The sequence below is a fragment of the Oreochromis aureus genome, linkage group 9 (genome assembly GCF_013358895.1).
Source record: "Oreochromis aureus strain Israel breed Guangdong linkage group 9, ZZ_aureus, whole genome shotgun sequence".
Lineage (NCBI taxonomy): Eukaryota > Metazoa > Chordata > Actinopteri > Cichliformes > Cichlidae > Oreochromis > Oreochromis aureus.
In genome coordinates, this window is record NC_052950.1 from 22,258,425 (window position 1) to 22,278,811 (window position 20,387).

General features: G+C 41.9%; 2 protein-coding genes across 2 annotated transcripts in view; one reads left to right on the forward strand and one right to left on the reverse strand.

The window, feature by feature from the left end:
* fam49bb (family with sequence similarity 49 member Bb) overlaps positions 1-15,372 on the reverse strand; it is a 41,206-nt gene extending 25,834 nt beyond the window's left edge. The window contains exons 1-2 of the mRNA XM_031759756.2: positions 14,879-15,372; positions 1,560-1,648 (exon numbers count right to left, since the gene is read on the reverse strand). The gene's annotated coding sequence lies outside the window, so the exon portion shown is untranslated. The remainder of the gene's footprint in view (positions 1-1,559; positions 1,649-14,878) is intronic.
* Positions 15,373-17,461: 2,089 nt separating this feature from the next.
* On the forward strand, positions 17,462-20,036 carry si:dkey-37o8.1 (uncharacterized protein LOC407641 homolog). Its single transcript, XM_031759745.2, has 8 exons — positions 17,462-17,566; positions 17,782-18,049; positions 18,131-18,310; positions 18,384-18,680; positions 18,764-18,914; positions 19,079-19,335; positions 19,407-19,641; positions 19,725-20,036. The coding sequence occupies exons 2-8, from the start codon at positions 17,906-17,908 to the stop codon at positions 19,829-19,831; spliced, it is 1,371 nt and encodes a 456-aa protein (XP_031615605.2). The 5' UTR covers positions 17,462-17,566; positions 17,782-17,905; the 3' UTR covers positions 19,832-20,036.
* Positions 20,037-20,387: the final 351 nt, after the last annotated feature.

The following is a 20,387-nucleotide window of genomic DNA, read 5'->3' on the forward strand; positions in this document are numbered from 1 at the left end:
TCTGAGGTGAAAAGACAGAGAAACTCAAGCACCAAGTGACCTGGCCTCAATTTTCCCTTAAAAATGTGCCTTATAACCAATTTTCCCTGAGATCTGGCCTGAGAATGCAAAGTATGCCACTTGTGTTTGTGATTGAAGCCAAACTTTGTAATAGAAACAGCAGCTAACTGAATTTTCTCCCACCTATACTGAGCCAACATTAGCATGGAAAAAAACACTAGCAGTGGAAAGAAACCAAAATGAACTGACTCAGCCTCTATTTAGGGAAACGCTTCCATTCAATTCAACGCTCTTCAGTATGTGCCCATGACCTAAACGACTGGAAAAATATAGTTACACAAATGAATGACGGCAGTATTTATGGTGATTAAGCACCTGCAGTGAATGCAAATAAGGAAACATATCAGTTGTGAATATGTGCAGGTATAAATAGACATGCAAACAAAATAACAGCAGATAAGCAGATGGTAATCAGGGGTGGGAAAAGAAAGATGCTGAGGATAAAAACAGCTTCAATTTTTGCATTGATGAAAATGATGCACGTGTGCAACTTGCGGACTTTGAGTGGGAATTTTATGCTGTTCCAATGGAAATAACCACAGACTAGCGTGCATTATGAAGTTCAAAGCTAATATAAACATTGAGCAGTCTGACTTAGTGAGCACGGTCCGGACATGCATTTGCTTTGCAGTGTGAAGTTCCTGCTTTGTGTTTACATGTTGCCACAACACAGCACAAAGATTTGTCATTGCACTAAAAACAGCAGAAAAGTGGTTTGCTTTTATTTTAAAACACCCAACCATGTTTAGCCTCTTACTTTAGAAAATGCTTTATTTTTGCCTGTTTTTTTCTCATGTCACCCGCAACAAGACAAAGATCCATGCACTTATTTTGAAAGTTTAGTTGCTGCTAACAAGCTAGCACTGATGCTTCCTGTAGGGGCGGTAATGGGCAAATTCTCTTTCACTGTCTGTAGTTTTTCTCCTCCAGAGGGTGAAGCAACACTCCCTGAATCCGGGTCACTCTGCAGAACATGCAGCTGCCATCGGCGGCAGTCCAAGACAGCCGGGACTCACTGGAGAGGCAGCAGCTGATTCTGCTGCTCAGTTGTTTCTCACAGAAATAATTTGCAAACAGATTTGCAGAGGATAAAGTCCTGTGTTAGACTATTTAATTAGGCATTTCCAAACTTCAGACATCCACAGCCCAGTGTGAAATGTGAGAATCTTCTGAGGCCTTTTAACCTCTGATCATCTCACAAGTTTAAAATCAACAATTTCTTTTATCTTTTCTATCTTTTTCTACCTTTTCTGTAGGTCACTGCTCAATTTTAAACTCATGAAAGATAAAGTTTGAGCTTTTAAATTCATATAACACAGATTGTGTGAGTGTCCTTCTGTACATTAGAGCCGAATTTAGGAGGGTTTTCTTCACAGCCAGGAGAACAAACAGCAACGCACATATAAAATCGAAAGTTCAAATTATTACATACAAATCGTTCCAGTTTTTTTCCCCTATTTGATTAGCAGATCAACAGAAAAGCATCTTTGAGGACTTACCAGCAGTGGAGCTGTGTGTCTGGCAGGAGCAGGGAGGCCCGGCCTGGCAGGTGGCCCCGGGGTCACAGTCCTCCAGCAGAGGTCAGCCTCTGAAACAAAGATCAACAGCAACAAAACATAAAACTCTACAATCTAGAGCTTGAAAAAAAAAATCCTAAAAAACATCCGCAACTAGAGATAACAAGACGTGGCATCACTGCTCCTGCTGAAGACAAAGTTCAACTAAATTATTTGAAATGCACCAAAAAAGCAAAACAACAACAACAACAAAAACCCCACAGCTAAGCAACTATTTTGTGCATTTTGACTTTACCAAAGTTGGACAACACTACTGTTGCACACTTCACACATACTGGTTACACCCTTTAGAAATGACTGCCTGTCTTTGGGTTCCCTTTTAAAATGAGCTGTAGCACACAAAAAAGGAAACACAGCACTATCAGAGAAAATGCAAACACAAACACAAACAATAGGCAATAACTGGGCTGTTCTCCTATCCTAATGCGACTACCTTGAGAAATATGGGCTACAGTAAGTGAATTTTTAGAAAGGAGAAAAAAAGAAGCATGGAACAAACAGAATCGAATGAAAAAAAGCACACCACTTCCTATTGTGTAACACTTCCTCTGATTCACTTCAGGTTTTCTACAAGACTCCACGCTTCCTCCTGTAAGAGGACTACTGCACAACTCACTCACCCAACTCACGTTTGAGTCCTTTTATTGAGATGTGGAAGCACCTAAACCCGCCACATTAATAAGAAATCTAAGCGACTGAAAGGTTTAGCACACGTTTTGTGTGTCTGGTTGGTTCTTAGGTCTAAATAAGAGAAGAATAACCTCACGACTCTCAGTTTCAAGATTCAACAGTCTCTGCAAGCCACAAGCTCGTTTCACAAGTCATGCAGCCCTGATTGAGAGTGCACGCTCAGTAGACTGTGAGACCATTAGGACCGAGGCAGCTCTCTTCTCGCCAGCCTGCATACAAATGCACAGCGGTGGCATCAGTGCTGGTCATGCATGAATGTGATCAGACTTCAAACCCCAGAACCACAAGAACAGTGAAGCCTGAGAGAGACTTATTGAGCAGAGGGCAAACGTGATGAAATAAGACACTGTCAAAGGGCTAAGCTACACATGAGAAACCAGAGAAGAAGAAAATAAGACTACACAAGGAAGAGGCATTCTTGTGAAACTGAAAAAAAGAGGGTGTAACAGCCTCTTTTATTTTACTTTTCTCCCCGTTAATGTAATGTGACTTGCTCTTAATCCAACAGAGCTGACATGCCATAGGAAACATTTGCAGCAGGGCATCATGGGAGTCTGCTATGCATCCCAAACACAGCTGGGGTCACAACATACAGCCAAATCATTGCTTGAATAACCATGAGGTCATGGAGGTTACATTTAAGCCTACATCATGCAGAGCAGTATGTCAGCTGTGGTGCTACAGTTAAGGTTTGGTTCTGTAATATCAAACAGTGCAAGTCAGCTGCTGAAGACACAGCATGGCAGGATATTTAATCAGATAAATTACAGCAGAGAGGCATGGCAGTGAAAAAAGAAAGCATTTTATATCCTGTTAGACTTGTGATTCTGCACAAGTCCCACAGACTATTAAAATTAAAGTTCAGATAATATTTCAGAATAACTGCCCAAGTAAGTGCCCAGGGCCATCACCAAGTGGCTGCTGAATAGCAAGACGTGCTTGTAGATGGACTATCATGCAAAATGTCATTAAAAATATAAAAACAATACTTGAGGAATAAGAAAATCAAACTACTCAGGGAGTCTACTGTGCATAAAATGCTTCCTTTAAAGTCTGTGTATGCTAACCGTTCTGAGTTAATACTAAATCAAGCCGCGACCTCCAGGGCTGGAAAATGAAGACAAATCTGTAGTGCCTGAAACTGCAGTTCCTCTAACAGCCACATGAGGCCGGCCCCATAAGTGAGTTTAGTGAGTCCCCATAGACCAGGGGTGGGCAACTCCAGGCTTTGAAGGCCGGTGTCCTGCAGGTTTTAGATCTCACCCTGGGTCAACACACCTGAATCACATGACTAGTTCATTAGCAGGCCTCTGGAGAACTTCAGGACATTTTGAGGAGGTAATTTAGCCATTTAAATCAGCTGTGTTGGATCAAGGACACATCTAAAACGTGCAGGACACCGGCCCTCAAAGCCTGGAGTTGCCCACCCCTGCCATAGACTCGTGTTACAATCGCCACTCTCTTCATAACAATTCTAGTGAAGTGATTTTTTTTAATCATTTCACAACCTGGATACTGGAGTTGCCACATGTTGATAATAAATCAGTGGGTCACATAGCTGTTAAGTCCATGGCACTGGAGTGCAGGCGAGCTGCTAGCTTGGCTAAAAAGTCAAGCACATAGGTTAGATGCTACTTCATAGTGCTTTGTTACAGCTAATACAATAAATACGAGGCTGCCCAAGCTCACCCTCTCTCTCTCTCTCGCCTGTAAATTAAATCAAATTATCCCGGGGCAAATGACTAAGATCAGTACTTCTAACCACCACCATGCTTTTGAGGTGCATGGCTCAAACTGTGAGTGCGGAAGTACACAGTCATTCACTTGAGTGCTGCTGCAGGAAAAGACCCACACGATGAGCTCATTCAGCAAACTCAGGCTGTGTGTGAGCATGTGTGCGAGCGGTGATTCAACTTTGCTCATTCCTCCAAGCAGCATTTAAAAAAAAATCAAAGCAATCAGAGACATAACAGTTAACAGTTAACCGATGTGACTCTTCACTGTGGGCGTTTCACAGTTTGGGGTTTTAGTCACCTCTGAGGCAGCTACGCTTTTCCCAACAGGTTCTTTATCCAAACATGGTCAGTCTAAATAAAACCAAGTCAGAAGGAGTGGCTAAATGTAATTTTCATTACACTCCAGTTACAAACATAAACAAAAACTCCAGCGAACTACATGGTGGAGTGGCATGGCAACAAAGCTTTCTCCTAACCATGTGCTCACTTCCTGCTCCTTCATTTATTTCCTTGTTTTGATTATGATAAAACAAAAAGGGGGGCAGAGTCATTGCATACCAGAGCTGGATTGGTCTGTTCTGCCCAGTGTATAAAATATTACAGTTTTGCTATTGGATCACATAAACTCCAACAATAAGTGCTTGTGAAGCAAACTCATATTCGACTGTGCTCTCTCAGTTTGCAGGAGCAATAAGCTAACACACCATGTACACTTGTTTGGCTTTAATTTTACTCAACCACATGAAGGACTCAATAAATGTGGGACAGCATGTGTGGCCCTGATGCTGTGTGCACTACAAACACTAAAACATGTGCTACATAAGGTAATCGGTGAGATCTGGAGCACATCGTGTTGTCATCCACATGGATAAAACAAATTTTGAGCTTCAGATGTTTCAGCTGTAAAAGAATATTTAGACTCAGATTTAGACTGTGCCAAACACTGTTTTACAGCTCTACCCACCTGCTGTTTGCAGTGGGCAGCCAATAAGAAGAAAGTCAGATTAAAGAGAGGAGATGGATGCACTGAGGTGCCACATTTAGTGCCCCGGTATAAGTCAAATAAAGATTATTTTGAACTGTGAATCAAGCAAGAATCTGGAGCATTAATCCACGAATACAGGTGGAGTTGTAAAATGAGCATAATAGGTCCTCTCTTAGTGCAGCACAGATGTACAGTGGTTAGCACTGTTGCCTAAGCCGTCAGAGGCCTTTGTGTGGAGCTTGCATGTTCTCCTCATGCCTTCATGGGCTCCATGAGGGCACTCCAGCTTCCTCCCACAGACCAAAGACATGCATGTTAGGTTAAATGGTTATAACGGTTATTTTAAGTGGGTTTTAGGTGCGAATATGAGTGTGTTGGCCCTGTGATGGCCTGTTGACCTGTACTGGGTAACCCCACCTCACACCCACTGACATACGGGATAAGCCCCAGCACTCCTGCAACCCTTTAGTTACCCAAGGTGTAGATGGATTTTTAAATACCTACAGCTGTTTGCAAGACTTAAATGGGGATTTCAGTCATAGTTTTTAATATAAAGTTAATTTTAGAGATTTTAAACATTTACACTCAACATGACATATGGGTCACTGACATGTGATCATAAGCTCCAACTTTCTTTCCAAAACTGACAACACCTCCAATCTCACCTGTGTAGCATGTTTTACAGTCTGTGTTAAATACTAAATACTGCAGCTGTATGAATGAAACTTAAAAGGCAGACGTTTTCTTTTAATGATGGAGCCTGGGTGGAAAATGCTGGCTGTGTAGTCGAGGAGAGAGAGAGCGGCAAAAGACTTGTGAGCATCTCCAGAACCAAAGTGAAGAAAGCGACACTGGGACTTAAAAACTGTCCCTCACGCTGTTGGTTTCGACACCGCTGAATAAATCGTCCATTAAAACTTGGGTTGTCATGACAACTTGTATTCCCCTTTCCCCTCTGGCGAGCGAGAGCCGAGGACTGACGAGGGATATCGGATGTGTGACTGAAATTACTGAAGCCCGCAGAGCACAGCGGAGCCTCTGTGGAAAATCATTTCATTAAGAAATCTCCCACAGATCGCTTACACGGGCCCGAGATGCTTGAACTGAAATGACACAACAAATGCTTGTTTAGGGCTCGTTCCTCTCTGCTGGACTGGAATATTTACACCATGCCAGGGATCTACAGTCAATCACGCAACCAGACGCTGGCACACAGATCCATTATAAAGGTCTTTGATACTAAGAAGATACTGAGATTGTGATTTTTTTTATAACACAGATTACTCACATTTAAAAGAAAAGAAATGGATTTTCTTCGACCAAGATAAATAAATAAAGAATAAAAGATGAGCTAAACTCTCAGGGAGTGAATCTGGGTTTTTAGGAAGCAACAAAAATAAAGCAAAGTGCAGGGGATGAAAGAGTTAACAAGGGAACTGTTAAACATAATACCTGAAAGCCAGAATTGTAATTTTAAAAAGCTGGTTGTACAAGTTAGTATAAAAAAAGTTGCTGTCATCATCTGCACATCCTGGATGAGAATCTTCTGTCTCATCACATCACAGAGATGTTCTATTGGACTGCGTACAGTGAACTCGTCAGGTCATTTGATCATTGTGACATGGAGTTATTCTGCTGGAAGGACCAATTATAAACAGAAGATGGGTACACTGTGGTTATAAAGGGACGGACATGGTCAGCAACAATACTCAGGTAGGCTGTTGTCTAAATGCTGCTCACCTGTACTAAGAGGCCTAACATGAAAACATCCCAACCAGCACCAGCCTGAACGTTTGATCAGTGGCAGGATGGATCCATGCTTTCATGTCCTTTGTACCAAATTCCAAAACTATCTGAAGGTTGCAGCAGAAACCAGGAATCATCACACCAAGTGAAATTTGTCCAATCTTCTGTTGTCCATTTTTGGTGAGCCTGTGAAAACTGTAGCCACAGTTTCCTGTTAGCTGACATGAGGGTCACCCAGTGTGGTTTTCTGCTGCTGCAAGTTTAATGTGTTGTGTGTTCAGAGGTGCTCTTCTGCATACCTTGGTTTAAACATTATGTTACAACTACGTTCAAAGCAGTCTGGCCTTTCTCCTCTGACCTCTGGCATCAGCAAGTCACTTTCACCCAGAGAACTGCTGCTCACTGGATATTTCTCAGTAAATCCGAGAGATTGTCGAGTGGGAAAATCCCAAGTGATCACCAGTTTCTGAAAGACTCAGACCAGCCCATCTGTCACCATCAACCATGCCAATTGATGCTCAGCTTAAATTTGCTGCCCTGTGACTGGCCGATTAGATATTTGCATTAATAAGCAGTTAAACAAGTATACCTAACAAAATGTACCAGGGTTTAATGCCAAATCCCATTAAACCCTGGTTATTATCAATAAAGTGTCATAAAATTTCTAAAATGTCCATTACGATTTACCGGGACGTCTTCAAATTACTCCTTTTAAGCCCCACACCACAAATCTTCAATTTAAAATGACATAAAACTGAGAAAATCATTTTTGTTGATTAAGGGACCCAATAGAGTATTTTGGCTGAACAAAATATTAAGCACCATTACATTATTTCACATAAGGATGTATATTCAGATATACTACTTTAGGTTGGAGCAAGCATGAAATTCTAGACCTGACTAAACAACGTGCAGGCAATTGGGGTGGAAGTGGGAGCGACTCATTTTTATATAACAGCTTTAATACTATGTGAAAATGGAGGTTTGGTGTGGGGGCAGCACAGCAACACTTTCATGCAAAAACTGGATTTTCACCATGCTGATTTGCCATCTGTGGCAGCACGTCTGCTCTGAGCGTCTCCTGAAAATGTGGGCAGCCGCATGAGAATCTCATGCCTGTCGAGTTTAACATGTTATCACAAAAAATAAAATCAAATAAAAATCCCCACTGTGGCTTTTGTCATGAGTGGATCTTTCTCTCAATGCAGCAGGATGAAGTGAAAGTAGAATTTCTCTGGTGTGAGCCTGTAGGAGTTTTCAGTGCATGAGTGAAAGATGTGGGGGTAGGAGCACAGTGTTTTTTTCCTTCTCATTGAGTGAGCAGTGATATTTATAGTCTTAATGTGGTATACTACAGCCCAGTCTCATGGCAAGATGTCAATTAGGAAACTAATGTATTGTAAGGGGAAGTCTATCGCTTCTGCACCATGTACGACACCAGACTCCTCAGAGAGGTCCTGTCACCATGGCAACCGATGAAAAACTGGGAACCACAGTAGTCTCACCCAAACCACGATCTCTTTATAAACTTAATCAGCTAGTTTCATTTTTATTGCTAAAACCTAACAGTAGTTTTTAATACCTAATCCTAATCAAATAATGTAATACCTGAACCTAACTGACTTTTAGTTTTTGCTAAACCCAACAGAGTGCCTATACCTAAAGTAGTTTTCAATGCCTTAACCTAAACAAGTCTATTTTAATGCCTAAACCAACATGAATAATTTAATGCCTTAAACTAACCTAATAGTTTTCCTTTCCTAAATGCCTTACCCTAGCTGAGTAGTATAAAACCTAAACCTAACTGAGCAATTTAAGTCTAAGTCTAGAACAACCATTTAATGCCTAAGCCCAGCCGTGTAGTTCCATGCCTAAGCCTAACTGAGCTGTTTTGTGCCTAAACCTAACGAGTAGTTTTTCCTTACTAAACCAAGTCGATTTTAGTGCCTAAACTTAACCGACTCCTTTCCAGTGACAACAACACTTAAAACAACACAAATCTAAGAGTAAAAATCCGTTCCTTGTATGACTCAAACTGTGGTTTCTGGTTTGAGCACTGAAAGCTATCACACACCACCGTCCCCCTCCAGCCTCAAATGTGACCTTTTTGCCCTTTAAAAGTGGAAAATGTTACTTGGAAACAAATCATACATCTGAAAGTCTGTGTCCAAAAACACATAAGAATTCTGAGAAGACTTGACCACTTAAACAGCACTTTCTCATGGCAAAGTCCACCTCGCTTCATATTTCCATTGGAGATGCTGTTGCTGGTGCATACACCAAGCAGGAAATAGTGAGCATCCCGTTAAAGGCTGTCAGATGCCTGCTTACAGGAGCAAAAAAAAAAAAAAAAAAAAGAAAGAAAGAAAAAAAAGAAACAAGATTGCTCTCTTTTCTCATTATATGCACGCTTTGGGCTTCAGATGAAGCAGGATCACAGACGGAAGTGAGAAAGTTGAGAGGAATGCTCAGGTCTACCGGCACAGCCAGCCCTGCAGATTAGAAACTGGCACACACACTCTGACTCATAAACATCAGAGCCACATATCAAAAGCATATTACTCGTCCCCGCCAAAAGCTACAAACACAAACCAGAGTGAGGACCTCCGCAGCCTCAGACCACCTTTCTGTGCTCATTTAATGCGAAATACAGTCAGCGTGTGTTAATCAGTAAACTATTAAATATATCCATTTGCAGACTGAACAGCAGGGAGCATGCAGTGCTTTTTTACATCATTTGTAATAGTTTATTTAGGCAGGAGAAGTCCCTCGCCGAGGTTGTCTTGGCCAACACAGCAGCAGCAGGAAGTGCATAAGAAACAAAGAGGTTTCAAAAGAACAGACCACAAAACAGTAGAGATAAAGTGTCAAGTTCCAAACAACTGCAAGAAACAGATTTAGATCTTGCTCTGAATGAGGGGGCATTACAGTCAGGATTTCCTACTAAATGACTCAAAATAAGTCGACAGTTCAAATCTAATGGACATGAGCCGGCATGCAAAGGGAGGAATACAATCAGAGGGTGTGATCAGAGGGTATATTAGACAACAGCTATCACAAAAATCCATAAAGTCCTTTCTCTGTTAATTCCCAAATTAAAAAAAAAACAAAACCCTTTAACCCTATGTTATTGTAAAAAAAACAAAAACAAACAAAAGAAGAACAATCGTATGGTCTATATATATTAAAAAAATAATAATAATCAGAACAATGTGAGATTGGGAAAAACCTTTACACTTTTTAGAGCATGAATACCAGTCAGCTAAGTCAGGGAGCTGAACTCTTTACCAAATTTGATGCAGAAGCATGAAGGACCACAAGGTTTCACCCATTTTAGTCATAACAGTCTGGGTTTTTCCTGGCTCCGTGTGGCCTGCATGAGGAGGTGCCTATGCACACAACCACAACTGGCCCCACATGTAATTAATGCAAAAGGTGCTAGTTACTGCAGTTATGATTCAGTAAAGGGCTAGATTTTACACTCCCAGACAATGCATTGCTTTTAATGGAGAAAATCTTGAGGGATGGCTGTTATGAGGAAAAGCAGCCCAGAAACTTTACCAGCAGCACACATCGTTGTGTGCCTCAACTTTCGTTCTTTTACCCAAGCTAACCTGCCATTTTCCCTGGTTAGGTTTAGGGATTAGAGATCTGACCTAAATTGTTAAAATTTGGGACACATCGTCAGTAGTGGACCTTGGATTCATCGGGCGTTTCGGCCATTATCACTAGACACCCTCATCCAAGTAGGCCCTACCAGGGTTTTTCTAATATTCCTTTGGACATTAGATAAACCGGGGGGGGGGGGGTCAATACAGTGAAGAAAAAGGGCCCATCTCATGCACCGCCATCCTGAGATCATGTTAGCCAAGGAAACGTACATTAAGTCAGCTCAACGAAAAAAAACGTCCAAAAATGGACACACTCAACTCAACAAAGCTACGTCCTAATTCAACAGCTCAGTCACACGGCTCAAAATAGGACGGCAACCTTGCCTCTGATTGATGTTTCTACTGAATCTTTTCACATTCTGTGAACGACTGTGGTAACTAAATGCTCGCCCAGAGCTTGAGGGTGTTGCGCACTGACAACCACTTTTATCGCAAGATGGCTGCACAGGTCACCTGGGTGGCAACCTTTCTGCAAACAGTCACAGTCTGACTTGGACCGACTGCAGTCGCTCTGAGAGATTATAGAAGGTTTGTGAATACCTGCGTTCTAATTTATATTGCCAACATGTTATGAGTCTTTGCGAACAGGCACAACTTGACTAAACCAGCTGCCAGCTGGTTGCGTTCCGGTTAGGTTCCTGAAGAACAGGAAGTTTACTGAGTGCAAATTTAATATTTACATGTGAACTTCTTTTATGCATACAGCAACAGATACGTGATATTTGATGATTTATCACAGTTAATTACTTTATTATCAGAAACACATTGCATGTAATTGCTAACTAAGCCTATCCAATTGCAAACTGACTCCGTATTAAGGCAACATTAGTACGGTGTTGGTATGCTTGACAGTCTTATTTTGTAGCAAAAAATAACTTAAACAGATAACTTTAGCTTATTGGATTAAACATACTGACAAAGTTTAACTTTTGGAGAATTTGCAGTTGAAAAAATGTGATAAATCAAATCACATGTTACTACAATACTCAGCTTTTTCAAAATGTTAAAAACTGCGATAATATTGTATGATAGGCAGGTTACCAACCTACGTAGTGATCCAAGCAACGAGCAACTTTTAAACAAAGTGTGTGGTGGAAGAATGCTGGATTTATAATTTAAGTGTCTTTAAACGCATATCTTAAAAATGAAATGCTGAAGTCAGCGGCTCCTCTGGATTAAGGCCATGTCATGATAATGGTGTTAGAGCTGAATGCTGAACATGCCAGATGAGTTCGAGGAAGTTAATCCCAATAACTGCACAAACAGCTTAATGCCAGAGAAATGGATCAATACAACGCTTTTCTGCCAACCGTGCTCGCTGCGCTATTTTAAAAACGAGGGGTGGACACAATAAGACGAACAGCACGGCAAACAGGCAAATACTCGTAAATCTCTTCTGTGGGGACTGTTTTTGGTGGTTATTTGAGGGGACTGCGTTGAGTTGTGTGGTGTTGCACAAGCGCTTGGGTTATTGCCTCCTTTAAGCTTAAATTACATTACCAAACCAGAAAATAATCTTGCGCCGCTTGGCTACGTGGCCACAGCAAACATTATGAAAAATGCTCGAAGCAAGCTGTCACTGTGTAGTAAATAAACATGTGTTGGGCTGCCTGTAATGTCACAACAGTGCTGCAAAAACCACACAATGGTACATGAGCTGGACGTGTTACAACAATGACTCAGCGATGAGGAGATGTTCAGTGTGTTCAGCGTGAGACGATCCACTCACCATCAGAGATACTCTATATAATACAGACCGAGTGTCAGCATACTGAGAATAACTGCAGTAACCCAAGCTGAAGCCAACGGGTGTGTGAGGGAGTGGGCTGCAGAGAGGGGTCCTGTGAGCTCTACAATGTGGGGAAATGTAAAGCCATCAGAACTGTAAATATAAAATATATAATATTACCCTGGGTTTGAGTGCAGGTCGGTCTGTGTGATGACTGAAAAGCTCGGGAAGACTCCTGGAAACATTATAAATAATTAAAACTGACCACCATTACACTCACTCTACCAGCTGTACCGTGTACAACTATCCGAACAACATTTGCCAGAGAAAACGTGGAAAATCTCTCCTCACGGGAGAAACGTGCACTTCTTTTATGCAGGCTTTGTTTATGCAGGCTATCTGCTGCTGTTGACTACAAAACTACATTATTTTCCAAAGGCCTATTCTTCCATTAACACAAGATTAAACCCGCGAAAGTCACCCCCAGGGCTCCTAACATTTGTTTGGTTTGCTGCAGACACGTCACAGTATCCAGCCCACATTTGATTTCTAAGAAAAGGTCATGCCTAAGCGCACCTGCACGCCCGTACCTGCAGGATTTATGAGGGAAAACACGCCGCCAAGTCAGCCATATTTTCTCATTCAACACTGTGAGCATTAAACAAAACAAAAAAAACAAAAAAAAAGCTCACATAAACAACTTCCTCCACACAACATTTCACTTTGTTATCACAAGCAGTCTTTTCTCCCAGCTTTTACACTTTTTGTGGCAGCAGAAAGATCAGGAAAAGAAAAAAATAAATAAATAAATAAAAATAAGGAGGTACTGGCGATGATCCCAGCTGTTCACACAAGAGCAGCAAAGGAAAGAGACAGGGCGCAACAAGTTTCACCTCGTCTAACATCTCACAACTGACTGTGGCAACACTCGGGTACTGTTGCGTCCTCCAGTCAATCTTTAGAGGTCTAAAACATAAAAAGAGGCGATGCTCTCGACGTCATATACTTTTTTTAAGCCACATCTGAGGTGCTTTTGACTCAAAAGAGGAAAAGTCACAGTAAACATCTGTGAATTGAAGTATGAGTCTGCAATATCCGGTTGGTATGCATGACTGGTGCCATCTGAAAATACAGTGGAGCAACATTTTACATGTCTAACTAAACTTGGATGTGCAGAAGGAGTGAGCATGAGACCTTTGAGATAAATTTAAAGCAGCACTAATCAACAAATCCATCCGTCTGCAGACGTTTCACTTCCACTTTCGGTAGACTTCGAGCGGAAAGGAAATTATACATTTATCCGTGCCTCATCTATATGCGGCGGCAATTAAAAATGGATGCAAATATTTTACTTTCAGCTAAATGGGCTGCAGGGCTTTTTCTGTCTCAAAATGTGCCTGTAGGAAACCTTACTAAACAGAAGTCTGTGCCGTTTACTCCTTCCTTTTTCATTAAAAAAAACAAAAAACAAATAAATAAACAAAAAATAAATAAATCACGTGGAAGAGGAAAAAGCCTTATTGACAGAGCCCTAACACTCCCCTCTCCACTCCCTTTTAGAGCCACACATGGAGGGGAAAGTGATAGTAAGCAATTGTGAAATAAAGTATGAGTCTGCAATATCCGGGTGACACACTGAAGTGACTTGAGCCATCTTTAAAGACGGTGGAGTAACTTTGTGCATGTCTGACTACACTCAGGGGCTCCTAAATTGCAGCAGGACCGAGCTTGAGACCTTTGAGACGAATCTGAAGTAGGACATTGCACTTTCCAAACACACTGTCAACAAATCGGACTGTCTGGATGTTTCATTTCCACTTCTGGGCAGACAGGAAATTATATACTGTGGTTATACTGAAACACTGATGCAAAGATTAAGCATGCAGTCTGCATCCCAGTGCTGGACTGCAAAAAAAAAAAGAGTCCTCATTTTCAGGTACTTGATATTACTTGGTAACTGTAGTAACTATTCATGTAAGAAACCTCTATAAAGAGCATATAAAGCATGCGGTGACTTAAATTAACCAACAGCAGGTCTAATTTCGGACTTTTGCAAGTATGTGTATACTCTGCTGCTGCTGCTCACACTTTATATGAACTCCCAGCGCTTTGAAATCAAGCCACAGCTTTTAAAATAAAAATATGACCGAAGAGAAACCCTGCCCTGAACCTGCTGCCCCATCTGTCACTGTGTGTGCATTTCCTTTAATGAAGCTTCATTTGCTGCCTGTAAGCGCGCAGTCCTAATCCACAGCCATACGGTTCGTTTAAAACTGTGCACACACGCCAAACAGCTGATAGCCTGGTCATCGGTGGTGCTGTGGGTCAGGCATGTATCGCTCAGCGTCTGTAGATAAATTAAGGGAAATCCTGCTAAGCATCGGAGCCTAATGCCTCCTGTCTGAGAACCCGTCCGTTGTTCTGAAAGGGGAAGTTAACGGTACACAGAGGATGTAACACCGTCATGCTCGCATTTACCCCTCCTTTTACTTTAACGCTAACTTAACCCTACCTAGGTTTGATTTTACCTGATTTTTTTTTTTTAATTCAACAGTTTTGCCTTCGAGGAGCAAAGTCTAACACTCAGAGCAAGCTTCAATGAATGGCATCCGGCGGACAGCGAAGGTGACTAGCAGAAAGGGGAGAAAGAGTGCGAATAAAGTAGTATTTTCTTTGTGTTTTACCTTGATGCTCGCGGAGAAACACGGCAACCGTCGGCTGGACACCACGCTACAAGCAGCGGTACGGGCTCAAAGAAAGGGAACAGCGATTTGCTGCCGCTGTTTCCGGGTTAGCTATCCAGCGTCAAACGAGAGGGGAGTTCGGTTTGTCCCACCTCTGAGCGCGGATGGGGGTGAGTTACACACCTTCCTCCCCCCTCCAGAACTGAAAATAGATGCGCCCGGTCAGCCGACACGCGCGATATTGTTTCAGCGGTCACCTCCACTGTATCACTACTAAAATAGATTTAATGGAACCCACCGCCGCGTAAATTAGGTCTTATTAGACGGTAGGTGCAGTGTTTGCACTTAGTTCTTCGATCGGACATCAAAGCTGAAGCCTTTCTACCGACGTGCCCTTAGGCAATAAACTAGCATAGCGTCTCTAGGAGACGCTGTTCTGTTATTTCGCCCCAGAATCTATCAGTGTGTTTTAATCCTCGATTTCCATGCATGCCATTGAAATTATTCGTGCTAATAATGACGCTGACTACTTTAATTTACAAAATATGGTGAGATTATTCATTCATTTATTTATGCTACTGGCACTGCCTATATCTCACTCTCCTCTTTTAATGTCCTCCCTCATTACATCCATGAATATTGTCTGTGGTTTTTTCCTCCTGTCTGGCAGTTCCGTCTTCAACATCCTTTTCCTGGTATATCCACTGTCCCTCCTCTGCACGTCTCTAACTTTGTCTCCAAGCTCAGTCTGAGCTGTCCCTCTGACACGGGCGCCTCCAGATTTTGTTTTATAGGGGTGGCCATATGGGGGCCACTAAAAATATTGGGGTGGCACACCAAAAACAGATTTTCCTGTTTTATTATGCTGTTGTCAAATATAGGTTACTTAAAAAAAAGAAAGTTTATATCACTGAAAATGGGCACATATGAAAACCAAATAAGATTTTCAAGTCTATAATAACCTGTTTTAAGTAGGAATAAACAAGTTAATGTTTCAACTCATTGTAGGGCTTCTTCTTCTCTCTTATGGTCCCGTTTATTAGTATTTCTTTGCTTTGTGCATTATCCTGGTGAAAGACGCCATAGCCATTAGGCAATACGTCTCAATGAGAGGGTGTACACGGTCTGCAGCAATGCTTAGGTAGTTGGTACATGTCAAAGTAACATCCACATGGATGACTGACCAGGCCACCTTGTTCATTGCTTTGTAGTCCAGTTCATTGTTGCCGCTTTCAGCGGTGGATAGGACACCCCGACTGATCTGCAGTAGGTCATCTGTTGGATTGAACCACTTCACTCCCACATGGATCAGAGAGAAGGCTCTCTGATCCATGTGGGGAGTGAAGTGGTTGCCCATAAACCTGTTGTTGGTTCACCACTGTTCCTTCCTTGGACCGCTTTTGATCGATACTGACCACTGCAGACCAGGAACACCCCACAAGAGCTGCAGTACAGCTGCAGTAATTTGGTATATACTATTGGTATAGTTTTTTCCATAATCACAGTAATATATATTATTTTGATTTTTATCCCCTGTCATCATTCACCTGCTGAATTCTTACTGGGTTGTGTTGACATTTAAATGGTCTGTTGACCCACTTTCAGGCACTTTTTTTTCCTCATTGTGGAAGGAAAATGGCCTGAAAGTGGGTTGACATGCCTTTATGCAAAAATAGATATCTGAAAGGTATTTAGTATGTGAAGTTAAAATGAACAGATATCGTTAAATTCTGTACCCTCAAACTCTGGAACATAAAATGTTTTTATGAAAATTGAATCTGGTTGATTGATGATTGATGGTGAACTCGGGTCTTGAAAATTAAAACAAAATGCACATATTAACAAAAATATTTTCTGATTTATAATTAGAGTACCATCTGTAAATTCAGACTTTCTCCTGATATTTTTGTTTCTGTGGTACAACTTGTCATATTTGCTCAACCCAGCATGAAAGTTGAGTTTGTCTGACTAAGAAATTCTTATTAAAAAGGCTTCCACGTGCTTTATTTTGTAGTGTTGTGAACTTCATCTATATATCATTTAGAAATCGTCACTAATTATCTTTTGTAATTTGAAGTTTTTATTAGTGTGTGCTCAAATATGGGACTTTGCTGGAGTGCTAGCTCTTCTTTTTCATATTTTAACTAGCCAATACTCAGATATTTCGTAATGTATTTGTCCCAAATTACAGATGCTGATTCATTTGGATGATAATAAAGTTTAGTGAAAAGTTCATGTTTTTATTTCTAGTAGTTTTTAAGATATTCACGTTCAAACATTGGAGCAGATTTCACTGAGCAAAAAAAACGTTAGTTTGATTTGAAATTAAGTGAGCCTCCTGCCAAAATGTTTAATGATTTATAGTTATTAAAACAGCTACAAACATGGCTCATGAAGGGTTGGATCAGCATTATCTCTCATTGTGATTAAACTTCATACATTCAAAATATCAGCTGTGCTCTTCCCACTACATTAAAACCAGCAGACTCTCTGTATGATGGATTTGATCTGTTTTGTCATTATGTTTTTGACACAGATACTAAATGTGCCCGATATCTGTTTGGTTCACTCTTCAGCAATCAGTAAGAGTGAGACAGGTGTTGAGAGAGCTCCAGCTCCAGAGAAAGACTCACCTGGCTGTAATTTGAGCTCATCAGAGGATCCATGATGAAAGGCCCTAAGAGAGAAGTGAGTGTAACGGTCTGTTTCTGCACACTGATCAAAAGATCACGCTGAAACATTGGGACTTTTAAAAAAAAAATACAGATTAAATTCACAAAGCAGATCAGTATATTTTTTAAATTCCCAGCTTCAAAGCCACTTTGCCTTTAAGCAGCATTTATTTGTCATCAAAGTGTGACTGATCCCAATTAAGCTTGATTAAGCAGCACACCTGTCTTCAGTTATGCATCCTCTGGGGGCTATAAAGGCTCTCCAAAGACGATGGCCAGATCCATTTGCTAGAGAACAACAGCTTCTGAAGCGCTGCAGCTCTTTTGATTAAGCTTTGCAACGCCACCGCCAACCATGGGAAGAGAGAAGACTCACGTTAACGTGGTGATCATCGGCCATGTTGACAGTGGGAAATCCACCACCACCGGACACCTGGTCTACAAGTGTGGAGGAATTGATCAAAGGAGGCTGGAGAAATTTGAGAAGGCTGCGAATGAAGTGAGTAAGAAAAAAAAAAAAAAAAAATTCTGCAAAACTTCCAACTTTTGAAGTGTTAAACTCATTCTGCTTGACTTCCAGATGGGGAAGAGCTCCTTTAAGTTTGCCTGGGTGCTGGACAAGCTGAAAGCTGAGCGGGAGCGAGGAATCACCATTGATATCACGCTGCTGAAGTTCAACACCCAGAAATACATCATGACTGTAATTGACGCTCCAGGCCACCGTGACTTCATCAAAAACATGATAACTGGGACGTCACAGGTAGGAAGTACATGTGTGCTTGAATATCTGTTGCTATGAACGCTGCCTTTTTCTAAAGCTCATATCATTTCAGGCTGACGTTGCCCTCCTGGTGGTCTCCGCAGCCAAAGGCGAGTACGAGGCCGGCGTGTCTCGGAGTGGTCAGACCAGAGAGCATGCCTTGCTGGCTTATACTCTAGGTGTGAAGCAAATCATAGTCTGTGTAAACAAGATGGACCTGACTGAGCCACCTTACAGCCAGAGCCGCTTCGAGGAAGTGATGCGAGGGGTGAGCGGCTTCCTCAGGAAGATTGGCTACGACACCACGGCTGTGCCCTTCGTTCCGGTTTCGGGCTGGACTGGGGAGAACATGATCACCGCATCTCAAAGGGTAAAGATGTTTTCAGGCTTTTTTTCCCCCCTTTAAAACCCCAGAAGTTGGCTTGCAATGCTGTAAAAGTGACGTCTACACAGATGCCGTGGTTTCAAGGCTGGAAGGTGAGACGAAGGGAAGGGAATAAAAGTGGGAGGACGCTGCTTGAAGTCCTGGACTCAATTCAACCACCTGTGCGCACAGTCAACAAGCCACTACGATTACCTCTGCAGGATGTCTACAAAATTGGAGGTGATGTTAATCGGTGCTTTTGTTCTCATTTTCTTGATTTCTTGGTCTGAGCTCAATTACCAACTTCATTTATTTAAAAATGCAGCAGAGGAAGTACAGTATTGTTTGTAGAGTAGAAAATGTCTTTAAATATGCTGAAATTCAAGTGTTTCTTACTCCTCCAGGAGTTGGGACGGTGCCAGTGGGTAAAATTGAAACTGGTGTCCTGAAGCCTGGCATGATGCTGACGTTCTCCCCTGCCAAGCTCACTGCAGAGGTCAAGTCTATCGAGATGCACCACCAGGGGCTGGAGACGGCTCTGCCAGGCCACAATGTTGGCTTTAACATCAAGAACGTGTCCGTGAAGAACCTGCGGCGTGGGGACGTGGCTGGGAACGCTCAGCAGGATCCTCCTTCAGATGTTAAAAGCTTTGATGCTCAGGTTGGTTAACTGCAGTAAGAAATTGCCTCACTTTTTTGGTTTGTTTCCGCTAAACTTTGCTTTTGTCCTAGGTGATAATCCTGAACCACCCAGGGAAGATCAAAGCAGGCTACTCCCCAGTTCTGGACTGCCACACAGCCCACGTCACCTGCCGCTTCGCCGAGCTGAAGGAGAAGCTTGACCGCCGCACGGGCAAGAAGCTGGAGGACAACCCGCAGATCGTCATGTCTGGAGATGCAGCCACAGTCAAACTGGTCCCCATCAAGCCCATGTGTGTGGAGAGCTTCTTCACATACCCTCCTTTAGGTAAGCACAGATCTCTTCATGCACACAACTCTGCATTTGAGTCTCCTGGTTGCGCCCTTGTTTAGGATGGCTCTTCTTCACAGGTCGCTTCGCGGCGAGAGACCTGAAGCAGACGGTCGCTGTAGGAGTCATCAAGTCAGTGGAGAAGAACCACGGCTCAAAACCTCACAAAGCTCAAGTTTGTAAATAAGTTTTTGGTTTACCAGAGGTCTGGTAATGCTGCTTCATGGGAAGAGTTTTATTTGATGAAATGTATTTGTGTTGTGACACAAAAAGCTTATGTTGTCTTTAAAGTGTATAATATTCCTGTGTTGATAAACCCAGAAGTAGAGTTGGATTTTTTTTTTTTTTGGTTTAAAATTGAATCTCTCAAAATAAAGTAGTGTGGAGAAGAACTGGTTTAAGTGTCTTTACTGTTGAACCGCCAACTGCATCTTAATGTACATCTGAAAGAACTTCAACTAAACTCTCTCCTCAGGGATAGTTTTTAAATATTGCTGAAAGCTGAATGGGAAGAAGCCTCAGCATCTCATGGTGCATAACATCTCTAGTTTGTAATAAAGTCATGCTTTTAAATTGTAAGGCACCAAATGCAGAGTTGATTGGTTCTAATGAGTATGGTCTGGATTTTTAAGTACATTCACAAGAGCTGGCATCTGAAATCTAAACTTTTAATGTTTTGAGTGGCACTTGGTGTCACTTTAGTGTCCTGTACTGGTAGTTTGTGCCTTGCCTTGGCAAAAAAA

Coding starts and splice junctions, on each gene's coding strand:
- si:dkey-37o8.1 (XM_031759745.2), top strand. CDS start 17,906: ATGGGAAGAGAGAAGACTCACGTTAACGTGGTGATCATCGGCCATGTT. Junction 18,311..18,383: donor TGATAACTGGGACGTCACAG/GTAGGAAGTACA, acceptor ATATCATTTCAG/GCTGACGTTGCCCTCCTGGT. Junction 18,915..19,078: donor GGATGTCTACAAAATTGGAG/GTGATGTTAATC, acceptor TTACTCCTCCAG/GAGTTGGGACGGTGCCAGTG.